The sequence below is a fragment of the Canis lupus genome, chromosome 26 (genome assembly GCF_048164855.1).
Source record: "Canis lupus baileyi chromosome 26, mCanLup2.hap1, whole genome shotgun sequence".
NCBI lineage: Eukaryota > Metazoa > Chordata > Mammalia > Carnivora > Canidae > Canis > Canis lupus.
The window spans coordinates 48692470-48713757 of record NC_132863.1 but is presented as its reverse complement, the minus strand read 5'-3'; the positions used below and the strand labels follow the sequence as shown (position 1 = coordinate 48713757).

Below are 21288 nucleotides of genomic sequence, written 5' to 3'. Positions count from 1 at the left end.
CAGGCCCCGGGGTCACGTCCTGAGCTGAAGGCAGGCGCTCAACCACTGAGCCGCCCAGGTGCCCCAGATTTCTGAATTTAGATGACTTGTGTTCTATGGGAAATTTTGATAGAATTTGAAACTTAGAAAAATTAGAATGGTATGAGGAGCTCTGTGTCCCCCCAGACTCACCCCAAGTCACCAGGTATTGACATTTTAACCCATTTGTTGTGTCATGCTTCATCTCTCATATATTTTTTGAACCATTTAACAGTGAATCGAAGATCCGTAAATATTCGTGTTTATCTTACAGGGAGATACGTTATCTTCTTACGTGCTAAAATCAGGAAATTTAACCTTGCTTTCATGTGGTCGTCCGGCTCGGGGTCAGCATTTAGATTTTGCCTATTGGCCCAGTAATGTCCTCTATGACTTTCCCCGTCGGGATCCAGTCCAGAATCCCCGATTCTGCTGGGTCGTGGAGCTCGGCAGGGCTGGGGGCCGCCCCTTGCTCCTGTCCCCCCTGAAGCCGCCGGCCCTTGGCCCACGTTCCCTTCACGGCCTGCACTCTGTGCTGTGAGGCTGTGAGAACTCCCGGCCCCAGGGGTTCTCGGCCCCAAATCAGTCCACAGTCCTGGGGGGCGCGGCCGAGGGACTGACGGCGTCCAGTTGGCGTGCAGGGCCCGCCGGTCCCGTATTGAGAGGTGCCCCACGCCTGCACAAGAGACCCCCCCTCGCTGGCTCCTGAAGGTGGGACGGTGGCCTGTGGGGTGGGCACGGCGGGAGGAGAAGCTCCCTGCGGCGGCCGCGGCCAGCGCACGGGCTCTGCTGGTGCTGGAGCCGCTCCGTCCTCTCTAGGCCTTCATCCTTCCCGAGGCCTCGCGTGTCCTGGCCTCGGGGAGCGGGCCGAGGCAGTGCTAGGGTTTTTTCTACCATAATCTGCTTTTATGTTGTTTTAAAATCTTAGTTACCTTCTTTATTTTTTTTTTTTAAGGTTTATTCTTTCTGATATCTTGGGTATAAAAGCTTTTGGTCTGTTTTTCACATTTTTTATGATGTCATCAGTGAGGATGGTCTGTATAAAGAAATGGCTTTTGAAAGTTTGTGGAGACTCCCATCGTGACCTCTTCTGTGGTCAATTATTAAAAGTTCCGTGTTTATTTGAAAAGAATGCGTGTTCTTCGCTGGTGAATTGTGTTAGGGTGAGATGATGCTGGCGATTGAGACACTTTGCTCTCCTCCTCTTGCCTGGCAGGCCTGCTCCAAGAGGCACGGCCTGGCCCCGACCGCTTGCCCAGCTGGGGCAGCCCCGTCAGGTGCGTGTGTCCGCCTGCTGTCCTCCGCCTCCCCCCTTCCTGGCGCAGCTCTTCCACGTGGGATTAGAGCCCCCACTCTCTCCTTCCAAGAAGTACACTTTCTGGGGCGCCGGGGGTGCTCAGTGGGTGAAGCGCCTACCTTCAGCTCAGGTCATGAGCCCACATGGGGCTCCCTGCTTCTCCCGCTGCCCCTCCCCTCGTTCATGCTCTCTCACTCACTCACTCAAATAAGTAAGATCTTTAGAAATATATGTATCCACCTCATTTTCTTTAGTTTACTTTTAGTTATGTCCTCTCCATACCCAACGTGGGGCCTGAGCTCACGACTCCAAGGTCAGCATCTCCCGCTCTTCCTACTGAGCCAGGCAGCCGCCCCAAGGAAGCCACTTTCTATTTGGCATTCTCCTCCCCACAGATCTGAGGCGAATGTCGGCTTTGGCCGGACACCACCACAGGGTGTTCTGATTCGTTTTAAGACTCCCTCGCAAGTCTATCATTTCACTGAAACAGATGCTGGTGGAGGGAGAAGGACAGCAGCTGCCGGCTTCCTCGGCCCCGTCCAGGAGGTGGCGGGTCCCTGGAGAACCCAGACCACACGGTGGCTTCCCTGCTGCTGGCGAAGTGCTCACCGCAGGGGGACGCCCAGCGCCGGCCTCACCGTGTGCACGTCGTTCGGGATCTCTCTGGAGTCCTTTCTTACGTCAGAAATGATGGTTTCCCTCCTTGTGACTTTTGTGTAATTCCCGAAGGTAAATTGTACCTTCTCAAATATAGGCAAATATTTTATATTTGGGCTTTGAGTGTCATTTCCATATAGGAAATGGTCAAAGTGTGGTTCATCTTCAGCTGCATGGAGACCCTAAAACCGTTTAAAGTTTGGGAAGAGAATTAGAGATACGTGCAGGCATAGCTCCTGAGCGCAGGTGGTAGTTGCCGATGGCAGGTGGCGTCGGGCAGACGCCACTTTGACAGCGGACAGGCACGTGTCCAGCCATCCAGGAGGTTCGCGGGTTTCCTGGCGCAGCAGAGTACTTCTGCTTCCCCCGGACACGAAGCCAGTATAAGCCCATTACAGCGCAGCAACAGGCAGGCAGCACGATTCAAAACAGACAAAGGACTTGAATACTTTTTTCCAAAGAAGATAAACAAATGGCCAACAGGTCCAGGAACAGATGCCCAGCACCTCCGTTCATCAGGGAGATGCCAGCCAAGTGGATGTGCCCCTTCATACACGTCACAGCTGAGACGCCAGGTGTGGCTGTGACAAATGGCAAGAGCAAGTCTGGGAATGTAACGTGGCGGCGGAGGAAAGTCGTGTGATAGTTTGCAAAAAATTAGAATTACCACGTGACCCAGCAGTTCCACTCGCGAGTAGGTGCCCAGAAGGACTGAAAGCGGGGACCCAGATGGACACTTTGTTCTCAACAGCGCTATTCACAGTGGCCAAGACGTGGGAGCGCCCGAGTGACCGTCAGCAGAGGAGGGGATAAGTAACGTGTGTGCGCGCGGCGTAGGCTTCGGCCAGGGAAGCGCTCCGGTGCCTGCCGCAGTGTGTGGACCAGAGGACGCTCTTGTGAGCCAAGGAAACCGTCACAAAAGGACAGATGCTAAATGAGTCCACTTCTGTGTCCAATTCCTAGGGACGGAAAGTGGGATGCGGGGTGGGGGCGGGCGGGGGTCAGTGCTCCATGAGGACGGAGTGTCTGGGGGATGACGACGTCTGAAGTTGTGGTCACACAATATGGTGAAGGTAGTTAACGCCCCTGGAGAAAACCACCTGCAGTGGCTAAAATGGAAAGTTTCATGTGGCATATTTTGTACCGTAACAGAAAAATCTATAAACATAAATTTAGTTGTAGAAGAATGTGGTGTTTTAAAAAAACTTTGGGAAATTTATCCAGGCCCAGGTAAGGGGGTGTTCCGGGAGGTCTGCCGCAGACACTGGGACGCCTGCCTGCACCCTCGTCCTGCCACCCTCGCTGGAGGTTTTTTTTTTTTAATTCAATTAATTAACATATAATGTATTATTGGTGTCAGAGGTGGAGCTCAATGATTCATCAGTTGCTTGTCACACCCAGGGCTCAAGACCCCGCGGCCCCCGTGCCCCTCCCCCGTTGCCCCCTCCCTGCCCCCCAGCGGCCCTCAGTTTGTTCCCTAGAGCTTGGCCTCTTTATTTTCTCCTCCCTTCCACCTCGATCCTGTTTTGTTTCTTAAATTCCGCATGTGAGTGAGCTCCTGTGTTTCTGATTGGCTTTCCCTCGCTCAGCACAACACCCTCTAGTTCCAGTGCGCGGGACGTTGTAAAGCAGCTCCCCAGATCTCAGCCAGACCTTGGTCTCCTCACGATGGCTCCCTTTCTTTCTCCCCCACCCTTCATTGATGTCCTAGGGTTTCCCAGCTTGCGCATCTTGCAGACCTCTGATCTTTGTTTTGCAGGCAGAGGCCAAGGAGCTCAGAGCTCAGGCTGCTGCTTGCACTTGGCTGCTCTCCTGAGCTTGGGGCTGCCCCGCGTGCTCAGGATGGCCCAGCCCGACCCCGCCGTTGAAGCTGGGGCAGAGCTGCGGGAGCAAGGGCGGCCCTGCCAGGCTCCCCGAGCCAGCTGAGTCTTACAGAGCCGGCCCCTGACGCCAGGCCTGCCACGGAGCACTCCCCGGTGTGCGTGGGGTACGTGGTGGGCATGGTGTCTGTGGGGTGATGGAAAGTTCTGGAGACGGATGGTAGTGCTGCTGTGCAACTGTGCACGGGCTGGATGCAGCCCACCCAACACTCAGACGTGGTTAAAACGGTAAAGTAGTATGTAGACCTTACTACATTAAAAAAATATGGGACCCCTGGGTGGTTCAGTGGTTGAGCATCTGCCTTCGGCTCAGGTCGTGATCCTGGGGTCCCGGGATTGAGCCCCACATTGGGCTCCCTGCATGGAGCCTGCTTCTCCCTCTGCCTGTGTCCCTGCCCCCCCCCCCTCTCTCTCTCTCTGTGTCTCTTATGAATAAATAAAATCTTTAAAAAAACAAGTATGACTGCTTGTTTTTAAATAAAGAAGGCTTGGCTTTATGATATGGACAGGCATTATGGGAATCCATTAGAAAATTAACAATATGTGTAAATGTGAGAAAGATGTTTGAATTCTTGATTTTATCACATACACCCCTTATGAGATATGAGTTCCTGGATGACACCTTTACATAAAGTAGTTTAGCTCCTAATTTCAGCCTGTTGTATATTTTTAGTTTTTAAAATTTTTATTCATTTTAAGTGCTCTATACCCAGCATGGGGCTCGAAGTCATGACCTAAGGTTCAGAGCCGCACGTCTCCACTGACTGAGCCAGCCAGGCATCCCCCCCCCCCCCCCCCGCCGGCCTTTTGTGTTTCTTAGATGGTTTCCAGGTCTGTGAATTTAGGGCATTAATGGTTGTTTCTCAACTTCAGGAATTCGAGAGTGTGTTTTGCGGTAAAACTGGCAGAAGGCTCAAGTTGACCAGACCGGACTCCTTGGTGGCGCGTCCCGCACAGGAGAGCCTACAGAGCAGCCCGGCCATGGACGTCAAGTGACCGGAAGGGACCGCTAGTTCCCGGCAGTGGCGGCTGCAGCCCGGGACCCCGCGCGTCCGCGCAGCCCTGGAGCCCGGCCGTCGGGCTCTGGGGCACGTGAGTCGAGTTGAGGGGCCTCCGGTGGGGACGTTTCGTAAAGATGTTTGTCTAGAACAAAATACTTAGCCATTCGTGTCCTCTTAGACCATTTGGGGATGAAGACATGTTGACAATTAGCAAGAAACTTTTCAATTATCTGCCTGATTCCATCATGTTTTCTTAACATGATAACTTCAAAAATTAACATCCTTTGTAATTTCCTTAGTCTTCCAAGGTATACCGCTTTTTACTTATTTTATTTACATTTTAAATATGCCCACTTAGCAATTGGAACAAGTTAAATTGTTCTTGATTAGAAGTAGTTTGGAAATTTTGCTCCTTTGTTTCCCCCCCTGTGCTGACTTGAGTCGCCCGGGGCCGCGTTTGCGGAACTTGGTCCCTGTCCAGCCTTCCCGCTGGACCTTTTCCAGAGACTCCCTTTGAAGGCACTTTGTCCAGAAATGAAATACTGTCACAGTGGATTACTTCAGCGCCCTCATTTCGTATTGTCATTACTTTCTGTGTAATAAACTGTAGTGTTTGGAACTGAGGCTTTCACACGAGTGGCTTTATTTATCACAACAGGTAATAGCAGTAGACTTTCCTTCAATAAATACTGTTACTCAGAGACAGTCAAAAGTTTGTACCCAGGAAGCAGGTAAATCAGACTAGACCATGTGTGGAGGGGGTACCGTACGTGAAATCCTTTATTTGTTAGATTGGGGTCGCTCGGGTTCATCTGCCGCTACCTGTGAGCAGACCTCCTTACACAAGCGCTGTGTGAACAGCTTGCGGTTTTAGGTCTCGTGGAATCGTACGTGACTTTGTGTACCTGTGCCCTGTCTCCCTCTCAGAAGTGGGGTCTCGGTCGTGCACACGGGACCCGTGCCCGAGGTACGATGTTAGAGCTGATGCACAGGTGGAGATGCACGGAGGACGACACTGGGCAACAGGTCTATGACGGATGCTCTCAGGGACAAGTGTCCGGCTGCTGCCACCGAGGAACGAGGGGCAGGCCAGGAGGGCCGCGGGGGCCGCCGCGGGTGGCATGCTGTCCCCTCCCGGCACAGAGTGCCGCCGACTCCTGGTGTCCCTCCAGAGCTCCCTGCTGGCATCGGCACCACCACCTCAGTTCCTTTGGTTACGTTTTAGAAGCTTCTAGAACCTGACTTTTCCCCGCCGCCTCCCATCACAGCTCCTTGGCAGGCCGAGGTGTCGCAGATGCCGGGTGTCCCCTGAGCACCCACAGCACCGGGGAGGCCAGGATCGCCTGGAGGCCCGGGCTCGCCGTTGGCCCCGTCGCGGCCGTCTTTGCTAACGCCAGGCACGCCTTGTGGTCCTGGAGGCGGAGCGGGAAGGTGAGTGTTGACGGGAGAAGAGGACGTCGGTGGTGACTTCCATCCGTTCAGCCCGCCACCCCCAGCCCTGCTGCTTAGGGGCTGCTTCCTCCCTCTGGAAGGGCCGAGGGCAGGAGGCGGCGCGGAGGACGAGGTGGGGAGGCCGTGGAGGCCTGGCGTCTGCCCCGAGCATGGCAGCTCGAGTGAAGACAGGGTCTTTCGGGGGCGAGGGGTACGTGTGCAGAGCTGCTTGGTGAGCAGGGATGGGGGTGCTGCAGTGGAGCCCGGGGGCCCCCACCTCAGGGACGGGTCCCCTGAGCACAGGGAGGCATGGGGTCGGCTGGGGGGCGTGGGCGGGGCCTGCAGGGGAGGAGGGGGTGTGAGCGTGACCCGCGCTGTCCTAGGTGACGTGTGTGCGCGGCTGGGGGGATGGACGGGGCGGGGGGGGGCGCTGCTCCTGACAGCATCCCGGGTACGCGTGGGCCACCTCGGGGGGCGCTGTGTTGGCTCGTGACTGACGCTGATGCTGGACGGCTCTCCCTGCCTGGAACCCAGCCGCCCGCGCAGGGACAGACCCGCCCGAGCCTCTTGGTGTCACACGAGGTCACTGAGACGGCTCCTGACCGCCCGAGAGGCGTCGCCCGGAGAGGCACGTCGTTCCTCGGGAGACGGACACGCGTCCACCCGCAGCCGCAGCCCCGGGGACAGCTGTGTGGCCACAGAGCCGCCGCTGACGGGCACGTACCTTGGAGGCCCTGGTCCCCGGCCGGCCCGTCCAGACCCGCGCCTGCGGAGCCTTTGTCTCCTCGGTCCCCGGGGGCCCCTGTCGGGAAGCAGACGCGTGAGGGTGCGCTGGGCTGCGCGTGACGGGCGGGGCGCCCGCGTGGACAGCCTTCCCCGGGGAACACCCAGAAGGAGCAGGAGCGCCAGGACCGGGAGGGCGCGGAGTTTTGAGCTCTATTTTCAAAGGTGTTCAGACCCCACGTGGAGGACGGCGCCTCCAGGGCAGCGCCAAGCCGGCTGAGGGAACGGGCCCTCGCGTCTGGGCGGAGCCGGGCTCCGTGGGGGCTCCGTGGGGGCTCCGTGGGGGCTCGGCCTCGAGGCCTAGAAGCCCGCGAGCTGGCGGCTTCCGCGAGCTGCGCCCGCCGACGGGGGATGGGAGCGAAGTTTCCCTTGGAAACCTTTCTCTTAAGCTGGTTTTCAGGAACGCGATTATCTGGTCAGTAAGTTGGCGGGTCCTGGAATCCGGCCAACCGCGGCCCCACACAGAAGTGGGCGCTGGAGGCCGGTTTGGAAGAGCTCCTGGGACGGGGAGGGACGGGCTGGGGTCAGCGACAGGCGCTCCCCGGGGGCCGCCGGGCCGGGACACTCCTGCCTTCTGCGACGGCCCCGGTGCCGCCTCCTCCCCAAATGCTGCCCTGACGGCGTTCGAGGGAAACGTCCGCTGAGGTACCAGGGTGCCCGGGCACGGGGCGCGGCCGGCGGCCCACTCACCTCTGGGCCCCGGGTCCCCCAGCTCTCCGGTGGGGCCGCGGTATCCAGGGGGCCCTCGGGCACCGGGGTGGCCGATGGAGCCTGGGGGCCCCGGGGGGCCTGGGGGCCCCGCTGGCCCAGGCCGCCCGGCGGATCCGGGCGCCAGAGGCTTCCTCAGGTGAGCGGCCAACTGCGCGATTTGTTCTTGGGAAACAGAGATGCGAGCGTTTACTGCAGAGTAGGATGAGCCACAGCGGGCGGCCGTCGCCCCACTGGCTTCGGGGCAGGGGCCCCGGGGCTGCTACGTTTGTCCGTGGACCAGGGGGTGAGGCGCAGGCCTCGGTTGGGAGTCCGAGAGGCCAAGAGACGGCCACTCAGTCCCTCAGCGCTGCAAGGGCGCAGGGCTCGGTCCCCGCTGGCGTTTCATCGGACAGACATCTGGGGACACCCCCCTGCCCCGCCGCGCACCCGGCCTCTGTTAAATCCCGGGGGGAGGGAGCCCCGCCGGTGCAGACGGGACCACCCCGAGGCCTACAGGCTGCTGGGCCTGCCCGGGGCGCCCCTGGGTGGGAGGAGGCTGGGGTGCGGGCGGCGCGAGGACTGCGGGAGGCCCGCGGGGCGGGGGACACTCACCGCTGAGCATCCCCCCGCACAGCTCCCGGATGTGCTGCTCGCTGGCTTCTCGCCCCTGAAATTCACCCCGCGAGTCCGTCAGCAGACGGGAGCAGGCGGGCGCTCCTCGACGTGCCCTGCCCGGCCGCCACCCCGATGCCACAGAACGCTGCCCTCAAGAACGGAAAGACCTACCGGAACCCCCGGTTTCCCGGTGATGCCGGGCACGCCCTGGACGCCCGGGAAGCCCACGGGGCCGGGCGGGCCCGGGAGGCCCTCGACGCCGCTGGTGCCGTTGGGACCCTGGATGCCCTTGGGGCCCAGCTCCCCTCGACTGCCAGCCTAGAGGGGACCAGGAGGCGGCGGGTCGGGCGCGAGCAGTGGGGGCAGCGCCGCCCCCGCCCCCCTCCTGCCCGCTCCCCGGCAGGCCCACCGGCGTCTCCTCTGGATTTTGTCGTGGGAATGGCCGGCAGCCGCTTACCTCTCCTTTGGGTCCGACCGGGCCACCGGGACCCTGCAAGAGAGCGGGTGTTTGACATGCTGTTGGGTGGGAGCCCCTCGCGCAGGGCGATTTGGGGAGGACGGGGACCGGCCCCAAAACCACCACGGGGCTGCTTGAGGCCGTCGGGCGGCCACTGTGCCCCGGGGACGTTGTGTGTCTCGCTGGGATCGTGTTCCACCCACTCACGTCTGTGTGACTTATTTTCCCTGAGTGTTTGCGGCATCTGCTCGGTACGTTTCCTTACACACGTTTACTTGGCTTCCTGTTTCCTTCTTATCACGTAATAAATAACGAGCGTCTAAGCGTCGCTGTGCCTGGGGTTCCCCGTCCCCAGCGTGTCCTCGGGACGCTTCCCAGCTGCACATCCACTGCCAGAGGCCCCCCATGGGATTAACAGGGATGGGGTCCCAGGGCCCCACCGGTCAAGGTCGTCCAGGAATTGGGCAGGATAAGCCACGCAGGCGCACACGCAGCCCCGAGGTGTCTTGGCTACAGTTGCGGCCCCGCCCACAGCCTCGGCCTCCCCGGGGCTGCCCACGCCCCTCCCCGCCCCCCCCGCAAGCCAAGCCTGGCGTTCCTTCCCACCTGTGGATCAGTGAGGCCGACCTAACCCCAGTCCCACTCACCAGCTCTCCTTTGTCCCCAGGGAGGCCGTCGGAACCTGCAACACCCTGAAACAACAGGCCTGCAGGTCAGAGAGCTGTCCCCAGGCCCCGGGAGCTGGCACGCGAGCCCCGGGCCCAGGGTGGGGCACCGGCTGACCGCACTTGGGGACAGGACACGCCGGCCTTCTTGCCCAGCAGAACCGCAGGCGCTGGGACTGCTCTAGGTCCTCCGGGAGGTGGCAGGCCCGCCCCCTCCCCCTCCCGCGATGCATTTCTGAGCTCCCACAAGCGGGCCTGAGGCCCAGGACCGCCCCGCCGCCCCTCACAAGGTCACATTCCCAGGTCAGGGGGGTCGCACCCCCGGGAGCCAACCGTGAAGTGGGGCTGGGTGTCCCCCCGGAGCAAGGGAGAGAGACGACGGGGAGCTGGGCTGCCGGCCGCGCGTGCAGGGGACCTGAGCCCCGGCGCCCACTCACCTGGTCTCCCTTAGGGCCTGCGGCTCCCCCCGGGCCCTGGCACAGAGGAGGTCAGCATGAGAGGGAGCCCGGAGCCCCCCGAAGGCAGAGCCCTCCCGCGCTCAGCCCCGCCGCCCCCCAGCGCTCCGCGCCTGCCCTGGTGGTGCTGGAATCTTCCCAAAGAACCGTGGTCTTAGGGCCCCGGAGCGCCGTCCCGCGGGCAGTGCCACGGCTGCTTCACGGCTCCTCCGCCGCGGGCGCTCCAGGTGCCACGGACTGCGCGGCCCTCGCACAAGCAGTCGTCGGGGCGGCGCCGCGGACCGTGTGGTTAGGGACGGGTCGGGGAACTGCTGGGCTCTCCCGAGAACAGTAAAATAAAAATTGCCCATTTGCTCAAATCGCGGCAGGAGTGGGAGCCTGGCCCACGGGGCGGGGGCCGAGGTGTGACCTCCCGGGGGTGGGACACGCGGGAACGCCTTCAGATTTCCCGCCTGGAAGCTAACGAAGGGCCCCCTGGCCCGGCCATAGGCCCGTGGTTTCGGTGGCCCCGCCACCCCCGGGTAGGAAGGGAGGGCTGGGTGGGCGTCCCCTGGGCCCCACCCGCAGTGATCCTAGCCGGGCTCTGTGCTGCCCTGTGTGCCCGACTGTCCCGGGACAGCAGGGGCCCCACGGGGACTCCACCGCCCGTCACAGGAGCAGCAGAAAGTTAGAAACAGCGACAGGGGGTGGGGTCTTCACACAGCGGCACCGCGTGTCCAGGTCCTTGGCAAACCCAACAGATGAGGCCGCCCCCACCCCGGCCCCACAGCCCAACCCGGCCCCCCAGGCCCCCCAGCGCCCCCCAGGCCCCCATGGAGCCTGGAGCACTGACCCCCACAGCCACTCACCCGGTCACCTGAGGCACCTCGGAGGCCCTGGGGACCCGGCAGGCCGGGGTCGCCCATGCTGCCCTTCTGGCCCTACAGACAAGGACCCAGCTAGTCAGCACCCACAAAGGACCCCAGGGGGACCCCCCCACCCCCCCGGCTCCTGGACACAGTCTGGCCCCAAACCTTACACACCTGGAAGCCGCGGACGCCAGGGGCTCCAGGAGGGCCTTGTGGGCCCAGAGCCCCCTGAGAGAGAGAAGCAGGAAGTGAGTCCACTCTGCCCCCCCAGGGGCCCCGGGGACAGAGGGGCGGGGCGGTGGGTGGCCGAGGTCAGGCTCGCCCTCCGGTCCCACGCGGCAGTCGTCCTGGGTCCAAGCCCCCCATCCACGGCCGCCTGGGCCCCGGGCCAGGGTCCTCACTACCTGCCCCCAGGCAGGGCTGCGCACACGGGACAGCTGGGCCCAACCCTCTCCGCCCCGGGGCCTTCACGGGGTCACCACAGACACGGCTGCGCGCCCCCCACAGAGGCTGGGTCATGGTGACACTCCACGCCCCCCCATGCCACGCCGCAGCCCCTCACTCACCGCCGAGCCCCTGTGGCCAGCCTCACCACGCTCCCCAGGCACGCCAACGTCCCCCTGCACGAGGACAAGGGGATAGGGGTGTCAGCAGGGTCCGTGGACTCGGGGGGCGCACGGGGCAGGGGAACACTTACCGGGATGCCAGGCTCTCCCGAGGGGCCAGCCTCCCCCAGCTCTCCAGCTCGGCCCTGCACAGACGGGAGGGCCCTGAGTGCCGCCCTCCTTCCCCCTCCCTCCCCTCCAGCCCTGGGTGCCGCCCCGCACCCCCCCCCCCCGGGCCCCTCCCCCTCCAGGTCCGGCCGGGCTGCCCCTCCCCCCACCAGCACAGAGAAGCCACCTACCAGTTCTCCCTTCTCGCCCTTGGACCCTGCTCGACCCGGGAGGCCCTGCGCATCACAGGCAGGCGTCAGGGCTGCGGAGCACCCCGCAGGGAGCACCCCGCAGGGAGCACCTCCCCCGGCGCAAGCCCCCACTCAGGGACCCGAGGGCCTGAGCCCCGCCCCGCGAGCACCGAAGGAAGCCCGAGCTCTCACCGGCAGCCCGTTGGGACCCTTCTCTCCTGGGGCACCGTTGCGACCGGCCTCTCCCTGCGGGAGATCGGGGGACGGGGTGCTGAGGCCCGGGAGGCCCAACTCCGCAGACCCCCCTCCCGCCTAGGCCGCCGGCGCCTCACCAACCTTCTCGCCGTCCAGTCCCGGCACGCCATCCCGGCCGTCCTTGCCTGGCATTCCCTGGGGACGCGTGACGGCGTGAGGCCTGCTGGGCCCCCTGGGTACCCCTTCCTCCCGCCCCGGCTCCCCTCCCGGCACCGCGTGCGCGCAGCCTGGGCTGCCCTGGGGCGGCCGTGGTCACACAGCTCAGCGGCCGCGCGGTGACCGGGCTGCCCTGGGCCTGCAGGTGAGGGCTGCTGGCACCCGGCGGGGGGCTGAGGCCGCTGTGACCCCGCGCCGCCCCCGGCACCCACACGACACGGTGGCCCGTGTCACAGACACGGAACAGGCTGGGGAGCTGGGCAGTGGCCTTCCCGACCCCACCGTCTGGACAAATTTGGGGACGGAGAACCCCGCGCAGGCTGGGAAGCCAGCAGGACAGCAGGCCGCTTCCCTCTCGTGCCCCCTCGGCCCCGCCTTCCCAGAGGTGGCGGGCGGAGGAGCCTATGGGGCCCGAGAGCGGGGTCCAGGCAGCCCCACGACCCCCAGGGGGCCCCACACCCGCGCCCACGGGTCCTGCCCGGCCACCCTTCTGGCTGCACGCCCCTGGAAGGCGGACGAGCTCGACTGGGGCCCCCTAGCCGTGTGCGCCACGCCGGGCCCGCGCCCAGTGGGATCGGGGGCCGACTGGGGGCCACGTGCCGGCCGGGGCGGCCCCGCGGCTGCAGGGGGACTGTCGGGGGGGCAGCCACAGAGGACGGGACCCATTGAGGGCCGCGACTCCTGCTTCGCCCGGCACCGCGGCCGTGGGTACTCACCGGCTCCCCGCCCGGCCCGGCCATCCCGGGGACTCCCTTGAGGCCGGGTCTGCCCTGAAAGACACACAGTTGGCCCCTGAGGAATGCTCCCCGCAGCCGACGCCCCCAATTCCCAGGCAGCCTAGGCGGCCCCCTCACGTCGGGGCCGGCGCCGTGCTCGGGGCTGGGGACAGCGGCGGTGGCCCACCCCGAAGCCCAGGGGAAAGCCCGGACTCCTCGTCGCGTCCTCGCCGCCTCGTGCCCCTGCGACCGCCGCGCTCCGTCCAGGGGCGGCGAGGTTGGTCCGAAGGTGACCGCGGCGAATGGCGGCTTGCGGACGGTCGCCTCAGTTGGTCATCCGGCAGCTTCTGTTCACCTGCTCACGCGAGTCCCCTTCTCTGTCAGCCCGGCCCACAGCTGCACGGCCCGGCCGAGCCCACCCCGCCCGCCGCGGCTGGAGCAGCGTCAGCAGCCGGAATTCGCACCCCGAGTTGGGCCTCGAGGGGAGCTCGTTAGAGCTGCGGGGCCACTGCCCAGCACCCCAGCAGGCCGGGCCCAGGAGAGCGCAGCCCCCCACCCCGGCACGTGCCTTCTGGGCGTCCCCACCCCCACCCCCCCACCCCCGCCCCGGAGCAGGTGTTTTGGAGGAAGGACCCAGAGGAGCAAGGTTCTCTTACTTACAAGGTCACCCTTGGGGCCGCGGAAACCCTCTGGGCCCCTCTCGCCTCTGTCACCCTGAAATGATGGGGTTGGAGGTGAGGGGGTGTGGGGATATGGGGGTATGCGGAGGGGTGGGGGTAGAGGGGATGGAGAGGGTGGAGGGGAGGGGATGGAGGGGGTGGAGGGGTGGGGGTGTGTGGAGGGGTGGGGATGGAACGGTGGGGGTTTGCGGAGGGGTGGGCAGTGGGGGGCGGTGGTGTGCCAAGGAGTGGGGATAGAGTGGGTGCAGGGGGTGGGGGGGCGGGGCTGTGTGGAGGGGTGGGGGCAGAGGGGATGGAGGGGGTAGAGGGGTGGGGGTAGAGGGGGTGCCGAGGGGTGGGGGGGCGGTGGGACGACACATAAAGTGCCAGAGATGGCGAGAGAGCTGAGCTGAGGGAGACTGGTGGGCTCAGCCCGGCTGAGGTCGGGGGGGGGGGGGGGGGGGGGGAGGCACAACTGGGGCTGCCGAGGGGGGCGGAGGGGTGCTGACCTTCCCCCCGTGTGTGGAGACCAGAATGCCCACTTCCCACTGAGAACAGGCTCCTTGGTCACTCGACCCACTGCCCCCTGGATGTGCCCTTGGACACCTGCCCAGGGAGGGGTGCCACCTGCTGGGGGTGCCCAGGGGATGGGGCCACGAGAGGACTCAGCCCGGGGAGGGGCCGCATGGGACTGGGGGAGGTGTGTGAGGAGGAGGAGGAGCACAGCCCGCACCTGCACGGCCGCCCCCCCAGATGCACACGTACCACTTTCCCGGGGGCTCCTGGGATCCCTGGCGGCCCTCGGAATCCGATGGGACCCTGAGAAGGAGAGGGGGGGTCTGGCCCGCGTCCCCCAGGGGACTGGGCTCCATCCTCGGGCAGCCCCAGCCGAACACCTGCAGCCGCCCGCCGCCCAGAGGCCCCTAACCCTCCATCCTCCCCCACGTCCGCGCCTTCTCTCGGGCTCCCCAGGACCCCTCCCCAGGACCCCTCCCCATCTGGAGGCAGCCCCCCAGGGCCGGGCTGACGGGGCATGGCTGGCGCTGGCTGACTCACCCGATCCCCTGGGGGCCCAGCCGGCCCGGGCAGACCTCGGAGTCCCCGAGGCCCCTGTGAGGAGGGAGATGGGAAGGTAGGGCCTGGGCCAGCAGCCCCCCAGGACTGCACCGCCTGGAGCCCCAGAGGGCCCTGCAGTCGTCCCAGGAACACCTGGCCTCAGGCCAGGCCCTGGAGGGGCAGCGGGAGGGGAAGCGGGAGGGGGTGCCACTCGCCCTGGAGGGGGCAGCGGGGGGCCCACCCCCCTGGGATTTGCAAGAGGCAGGACCCCGGCTGGGCTCCCCTGGCGGGTACTGGCGCACCGCCCCCCTGCAGGTCGTCCAAGGGGCTCCCCTCCCCCTCCCCCAGCCCCCCAGGCCCCCCTCACCTGCAGCCCCACAGAGCCAGGGACGCCAGCGGGCCCAGGGGGGCCAGGATCGCCCTGCAGCGGAGGTGAAGCGGCGTCAGCTGGGTGGGCGCAGCTCCCCGGCAGCTCTCCGCACCTCGCACCCCCACCCTGAGCCCGAGCAGCGGGGCCATCGCCCTCTCCTCCGTGGAGCCTCCGAGGCCAGGGGTCCCCACAGCCCGGCTTTCAGCAAAGCCCCCAGCCCTTCCAGACACCTCTGCCGGGCTGCTGTGGGGCCGCCTGGGGGGCTCATGGTGTCCCCAGCCTCACCCGGACAGCCCCCTCCTCCGCGGGCAGCGGCCCTGTGAGACCGGGCAGGTGGGGTCTGTCCAGAGACCCTGGCCCAAGTCACTTGCCCTGAGCAGCGGCAGAGGCGGCCAGCACGCCCTCACCCACCCTCGCCTGTGCAGCCCCGGCCCTGCCCCCTGCCAGCGCCGCCCGGGCCTGTCCCCCAGCACCCCCGCTGCCCGGGCAGACCCCCCCAGGCGGCCAGCCCCACTGTGGCCCACGGTCACCTTCTCGCCGTCCTTGCCGACCTCTCCTTGATCTCCTTTGTAGCCGGTGGGCCCCTGAAAGCCAGTGGGGGCGAGGAGTCACAGCCCACCCCCAGCGGCCCCAAACAGACCCCTGCAGGGAAACTGAGGACAGGGCAAGGGGGCAGGGCCGGGCCAGCGAAGGGAGCTGGGGCCTGAGTCCGGCTTCCCTAGCCCCAGCCCTCTCCCAGTGCCCCCCAGTCCTGGTGGCCACTCCGTGTGGAGCAGAGTCGAGCAGGGACACAGGGACAGGGACGGAGCAGGGCCCCCCGCTGGGTGGGAAGTCAGCCCTTTCTTCCTGCAACAGCCGGGGCTTTCTGGACCCGTGGGTCCCCCCAACTGCCCCCAAGACCTCCAGCCCCACGTTAGACCAGGCTGTTGTGTCCCCTGGGGCGAGGAGGGCCGCCTCACCTTGAACCCCGGCATTCCTGGGGGACCGGGGGGGCCTGGTGGGCAGATGGCCGGGCACTGTCGGAAAACAGAGGGGTCAGACCCCCCAGACAACCTGGGACCTGACAGACCCGGGCTCCCAGGGCCTGGCACAGGCCGTCCCCCGAGCGGAGGGGCCTCGGGCACACCGGGGCCTCCGGGGACCCCGGGCAGGGCCTCAGGGCGGCTGCGGGTGCAGGGAGCTCCTGCACAGCCCCGGCCTCCGGCTCGGCGGCGGCTCCATGGTGGCTGCTGGCCGCACAGGGGCCTTCGTCCCGCGTCCCCGCGGCAAATTTCAGGCTGCGCTTCTCGGGACACAAATTGCTTTAGGAGCAAACAGGTGTCCTGGGGGCACAGGTGGGATGCTCCAGGCCCGGGGCGCGGTGAGACCCAAGGGATGGCGCTGGGTTTTCTAGATCATTCCACAGCTGATGGGGCACAGAGCCGGTGCCATCGACCTCTGCTCCCGATTCCGGAAGATCGCCAAGCCCTCCCCCTGGGACGCCAGCTGGCCAGGCCGCAGGACGCAGGGTGACCCAGCCTTCCCTCCTCGCCGGCCCTTCCGCGAGGCCCGGGGCCTCCCCAGACGCTGCTCCCCACGCACGCAGCTCAAAGCCGGGGGGAGCGGGAGCCGTCGGGACGCGGGACACGGCCGCACCCTGAGGAGCCCCGCGGCTTGGTCACAGCTGCGCGGCCGGTGGCGGGGTGCCCAGGCCCGTCCCTCCCTCCTGTGGGGGAGTCTCGGCGGGAGGGACGGGCCACTCTCCACATGGGTCCCCGAGCTGGGGGCCCCTTCAAGGATGGCTGCGCGCCTACCTGAAGGTCAGTGGCGCCCTCAGGGAGGACCCCTGGGTGACCCTGGAACACAAAGATGCTGGCTTTGACCCCGCCCTCCCCGGCCCCCCGCCGAGACCCGCGCTGGCACCACCACCACCAGACACCACCTGCCCCGGCCCTGCCCGTCCCCCGTCAGCGGCCCAGCGCAGGTCTGGGAGGTGGGTGGGAGCCCAGGTGGGCGTGGGTTCTGGGGCTGGGGGCCCCGGGGACAGGCTGTCAAGCCTGCCATGCCCGGCACTTGCCCTGAGAGGCTCTGGGGCCCCCTGCCCAGGACTTACGGGGGGTCCGGGAGGTCCGGGGGGGCCGGGGAGGCCTGGCAGTCCAGAGGGTCCCTGGGGGGAATGACGCGTGAGGTGGAGCAGGGCCCGCCTCGGCCTGAGCTGAGGGGACCAGCTACTTCCAGAGGGAAGCCTCCCGGGCCTGTGCCCTCGGGGTGCTCCCACTCTGCCCTGGCCTTGTGCTCCCGTCCAAGGCACATCCCTGGTCTGTCCACATCCCTGGGGACAGTCAGGGCTCCACCAAGAAAGGGGGGTTGGGGGGGAAAGGGAGGGAAGGGAGGAGAAGCCGGGGAGGCCCTTGGTGGCTGCCCTGGGGGGCCGGACAGGCAGGGCCCTGCTCTGAGCAGGGGGAAGGTCAGGGGCAGCCACTCACCGGGGGGCCCCGGAGGCCGATTCCACCGGGGACACCACTCTCTCCTGCCTCTCCCTGGGGGAGGAAACAGAGTGAGACGCGGGGCTCTGCACCCACAGAGCTCTGAGGCCCCCACGCAGGGCTGGTCAGCCCCTCTCCAGGGACAGGAACCCAGGCCCCTCAGCTTGTCTCTGAGAGGGCTGGGCACGCGCGGGGGGACGGGGTGGGGGGCACGAGGGTGGTCAGTACTCACGGGGGGTCCGGGGAGGCCTTTGCCCTGCAAGGCCAAGCATAGGGTCAGAACTTGCAGGGCCAGGACAGGTTTGCCTGTCGCTCCCCCAGGATAGGAGGGAGGCGCCCCGGGGGGCAGCGCCTGGCACAGGAGACGCCCCCCTGGGGAGAGAGCGCACAGCCCGGAGCCAGCCCTGCAGAGGCTCCCGGGGGCCCCCACCTGGTCAGCCTGGGGGGGAAGCGATACTCACCCCCAACCCGGGAGGCCCCGGGGGTCCCAGGCTTCCCTGCGGAAGGAGAGCGGCGGTCAGGAGGGCTGGGCCCAGGCTCCCAGAGCTCTGAGTGCAAACCTGCCCCCGCCCCCCACGAGGCTGCCTTACAGACGCCTGAGGCCGGCGGCGACGTCCTTTGCCCCCAATCGGCTGAGGAAATGACTAGAGCGAGCGGCACAGGGCCGGCGCCCAGGCAGCAGGAAGGCGCACGCTAGGGACCCAGTGCTGGCACCTGGGGCCCCTCCCCTGCTGTGTCCCTTCCCCCAGGGGCTCCCCACGAAGCCTGGAGCTGGCCTGGTCCCAGGAGGACGCGCTCGAGGGCTGCTCATCCCCCAACCCGGGCTGCACGCGAGGACAACCATGACCAGAGGCCGGCGTGGGACTCCGTGGTCTGGCCGCTCGCCAGCCCGCGCCTCCCGTGGACGTGGAGCCCCACAGAACCCCACGGAACCTGGGACCTGCTCCTGAGCTGAGGGCGTGCAGTGCGGGGAGGGGGCGGGGGGCACTGACCCGTTCCCCAGGTGCGCCCTTGGGTCCGGGAGGTCCGTCCTGCCCCGTCAGGCCCTGGGGAGAGAGGACAGAGCCTTGGGGTGGCCCCTTCCGCTCCGGCCGGCCGCGCACCGGGCGCCCCTCCCAGAGCCCTGCTCGGCCCTCACGAAGCCCGGGGGCCTGGCGCCGGCCTGGGGCCCTGGCAAGCGGGGCAGCGGTTTCAGCTCCGTCGGGGAGGGGGAGGGGGCATGGTCGGGGCTGAAGGCCAGCGGCCCCCTGCCGGGGACATCCGCTGCCTCTCTTGGGACGCAGCAGGCACAGCTGGAGAACAGCAATTAAGGTAGACTTGGGGATTAAACCCTTTCCTCCAGGTGGGGGGGGCACTCACGTCCACACCGGGCAGTCCCGGCAGCCCGGCCTCTCCTGGCTTCCCTGGCTTCCCTGGGGCCCCTGTTGGTCCCTGGGGGAAGGGGGTGGGGGGAGCAGAGGCGTGAGCGCAGGCGCAGCCCAGAGCCCTGGCCTCCCCAGTAGAGAAGTGTCTCCCAGCCGGGGCACTGCCAGGCAGCTAGGCAGCTGAGGAGCAGCCCCTGTGCACCAGAGGCCCTGCCCGCCTTCCTGCAGCCCCCCAGCTTGGGCGCCTCGGCCCCCCTTGCTGGCCCCAGCAGGCTGCCCCTCCAGCTGCCCCCTCCTGCTCCATCACACCTGGGGGACATTCACCTGGATGCTTCGTTCACCTGCTGCTCTGGCCCCCCAAGTGTCGGGCAGTGTGCTCCTCTGTGGGCCCCCCACCCCCAGGGTGCCCCAGGACCCTGAGTTCCCGAGCCTGAACAGCTGCATGAAAGCTCACTGGGGGACCCCTAACCCGCTATAGTGACCTGGCCTGCCTGGCACAGAGAAAGCTCGCAAGCCAGCCCCTACCCAGAGACACACAGAATCCCACACACTCCCTCCCGCCCGCTTCCTGGCCAGGCCCCTGCTCTGAGCCCTCTGAGGCCTCCAGCCCGGCGCGGTGAGAAGGGGTGTCAATGACCCCTCTGTTCTAGGGCCACCCCTCCCCTCACTGGGGCTGGACACTCACCGGGGACCCGGGCAGACCGGGAGGCCCAGCTTCTCCCTGCAGAGGGGAAGACACCCACATGTAGCAGCGTCTCCTGAAAGGTGGGGCTTAGGGGGGTGCAGCTGGCCCCAGAGGCCCCAGCGGATGACATGCAGGCACCCCAAGTCATCCACATTTGGGGGTGCCTCCCCTCTGGGGTCAGACACAGAGGTGGGAGCTGGGGACAGGGGGAGCTGGACAGCCGGGGCTCAGCCCCTACAGGGCCCACCCTTGAGGACCATTTGAGGGCAGAGGGACAGAGCCTCCAGGAGAAAGGGACTGTCCTGCAGCAGCCCCCACTCAGCCTAAGAATCTTCAGAGGGTGGGCTGTGGGCACTGAGAGGCCGCCTGCCTCTCAGGCAGCCCCCCAGTCTCACCGAGGCCCAAGGAGGCACCCCAATCCCCCATGACCACTAAGCCTGACACCCTTTAACTGAGTCTTCCAGGGCAGGTTTTTAAGAGGGAGCCCCCCCGCCCGAAGGAATGACTCAACTTGACTCCGGTCAGCTTGGGAGTCCTGGGGGACCAGGGGCCAGGCCTGGTTGGGAGGAGCATGGGAGCCAGCCCTGGGCCACGCTGCCCTCCCCTACCCCACTCCCATGGGGCTGTCGCTGAGCACCCTGTGGGTCGGGGTCGGCCAGGCCTGGGGTGGACAGGAGACCCCGGGCCATCCAGGCCCTCGGAGACTCAGAGAGAGGCTGAGGGACCGGTCAAGGGGGCTCCTGCGGCACATTATGGGTGAGGAGAGGCCTGGAGCACCTTTCATGCTGGTGGCTGCATTGGGGGTTCACCCCAGACGGTCCTGGGGGAGGCAGGCTGCAGGACGGGGCCGCCCTTGACCTGGGATGCCCTTGGAGGGCACCGTGTCTGGGGCAGAGCCAGCTCCCAAGTCCCCTCCACCGCCTGGGCCCTCACACCTCAGTACCCAATTCTAGCCCAGAGACCACCGAGCGGCGCCCCTCCCCGTCTGTGGACACAGTCCCTGTGGGGTGAACCCTGAGCGGGCGCAAGGGCCGTCTGTGTCCCATTTCGCAGCCCTGGCCAGTGGGGCTTGGTTTTGAGTCCATCAGGCCTGGGGGCTCGGGGAGGCTGGGCCGGGCCAGAACCACATCGAACCCTCCCCGGCCCTTCCCACCCCTGAACTCACATCAATGCCATCCTTGCCCGGCTTCCCAGGTGGCCCTTGGGGACCGGGGGGGCCTTGAGGTCCCACTTTCTGAAACGGAGAAATGTCATTAGGCATTTGTGCCCTCCCCCCTCCGGTGGGGCCGGTCCCCCGGGCTGGCCTCGGGTCAGCCCGGCAGCGTCCCTTCTTCCTGGGTCCCGAGCCCCCGCCCCACGCCTGCCTCGGAGGCCCCCCCAAGGCCTCGGGCTGGCGGTATCTGCAGTCAGTCTTTGGCCAGGAGGGGCTGCGCCACGGGGAGCCTAAGGAACAAAGGCGACATTGTGCCTCTGGTGGCGGCGGACCCTGGGCCGGGCGAGGACAGGGCAGCGTCCCGGGCTCGGCGAGCCGTCCCGGCGTCCGGCGTCCGCGGGGACCCGGTGGGGCGCCCAGACTCGGCCGCGGGCTCCAGGGCGCGCCGGGTCCCCACGCGTCCCGGGCTCCAGGCTCACTCGCGGGCGGGTCGGGGGGAGGGTCCCCCGGCGGCTGCTCGACGCCGGCGCCCAGCCCCGCGCTCCCGCCCCGCCGCTGCCCGCCGCGGCCCGCTCACCTGCGCCCCGGTCCCGGTCAGGGTGGCGGCCAGGAGCCGCGCGAGCAGGAGCAGGGCCAGCGTGGGGGCCCCGGCCATGGCTGCGCCCGCGCTCTCAGCGGCTCTGCGCGCCTCTGGGCGGCGGGGCTGGG

General features: G+C 66.3%; 2 protein-coding genes across 4 annotated transcripts in view; one reads left to right on the top strand and one right to left on the bottom strand.

The window, feature by feature from the left end:
* Positions 1-5476, top strand: part of TCFL5 (transcription factor like 5) — a 15682-nt gene extending 10206 nt beyond the window's left edge. For both annotated transcript variants that reach the window (XM_072801682.1, XM_072801681.1), the window contains exon 6: positions 4726-5476. In XM_072801682.1, the coding sequence (XP_072657783.1) occupies positions 4726-4848 (123 nt within the window). In that variant the 3' untranslated portion in view covers positions 4849-5476. The remainder of the gene's footprint in view (positions 1-4725) is intronic.
* COL9A3 (collagen type IX alpha 3 chain) lies at positions 5276-21288 on the bottom strand. Of its 2 annotated transcripts, XM_072801678.1 has the most exons (32): positions 21158-21288; positions 20593-20661; positions 19428-19463; positions 18738-18809; positions 18371-18424; positions 17840-17875; positions 17611-17634; positions 17379-17432; positions 17006-17059; positions 16707-16748; positions 15873-15929; positions 15444-15497; positions 14911-14964; positions 14544-14597; positions 14253-14306; positions 13489-13542; positions 12829-12882; positions 12038-12091; positions 11894-11947; positions 11702-11746; positions 11495-11548; positions 11364-11417; positions 10972-11025; positions 10798-10869; positions 9932-9967; positions 9477-9521; positions 8830-8862; positions 8544-8690; positions 8370-8424; positions 7758-7940; positions 7009-7086; positions 5276-6265 (listed from the first exon to the last, which is right to left on the bottom strand). In XM_072801678.1, the coding sequence occupies exons 1-32, from the start codon at positions 21233-21235 to the stop codon at positions 6075-6077; spliced, it is 2055 nt and encodes a 684-aa protein (XP_072657779.1). In that variant the 5' UTR covers positions 21236-21288; the 3' UTR covers positions 5276-6074. The 2 variants fall into 2 exon arrangements, with proteins under 2 accessions (XP_072657779.1, XP_072657780.1); XM_072801679.1 differs by lacking the exon at positions 17611-17634.

Coding starts and splice junctions, on each gene's coding strand:
- COL9A3 (XM_072801678.1), bottom strand. CDS start 21,235: ATGGCCGGGGCCCCCACGCTGGCCCTGCTCCTGCTCGCGCGGCTCCTG. Junction 18,425..18,737: donor CGGGACTGCCCGGTGTGGAC/GTGAGTGCCCCC, acceptor CTCTCTCCCCAG/GGCCTGACGGGGCAGGACGG. Junction 17,876..18,370: donor AGGGCGCACCTGGGGAACGG/GTCAGTGCCCCC, acceptor CTCCTTCCGCAG/GGAAGCCTGGGACCCCCGGG.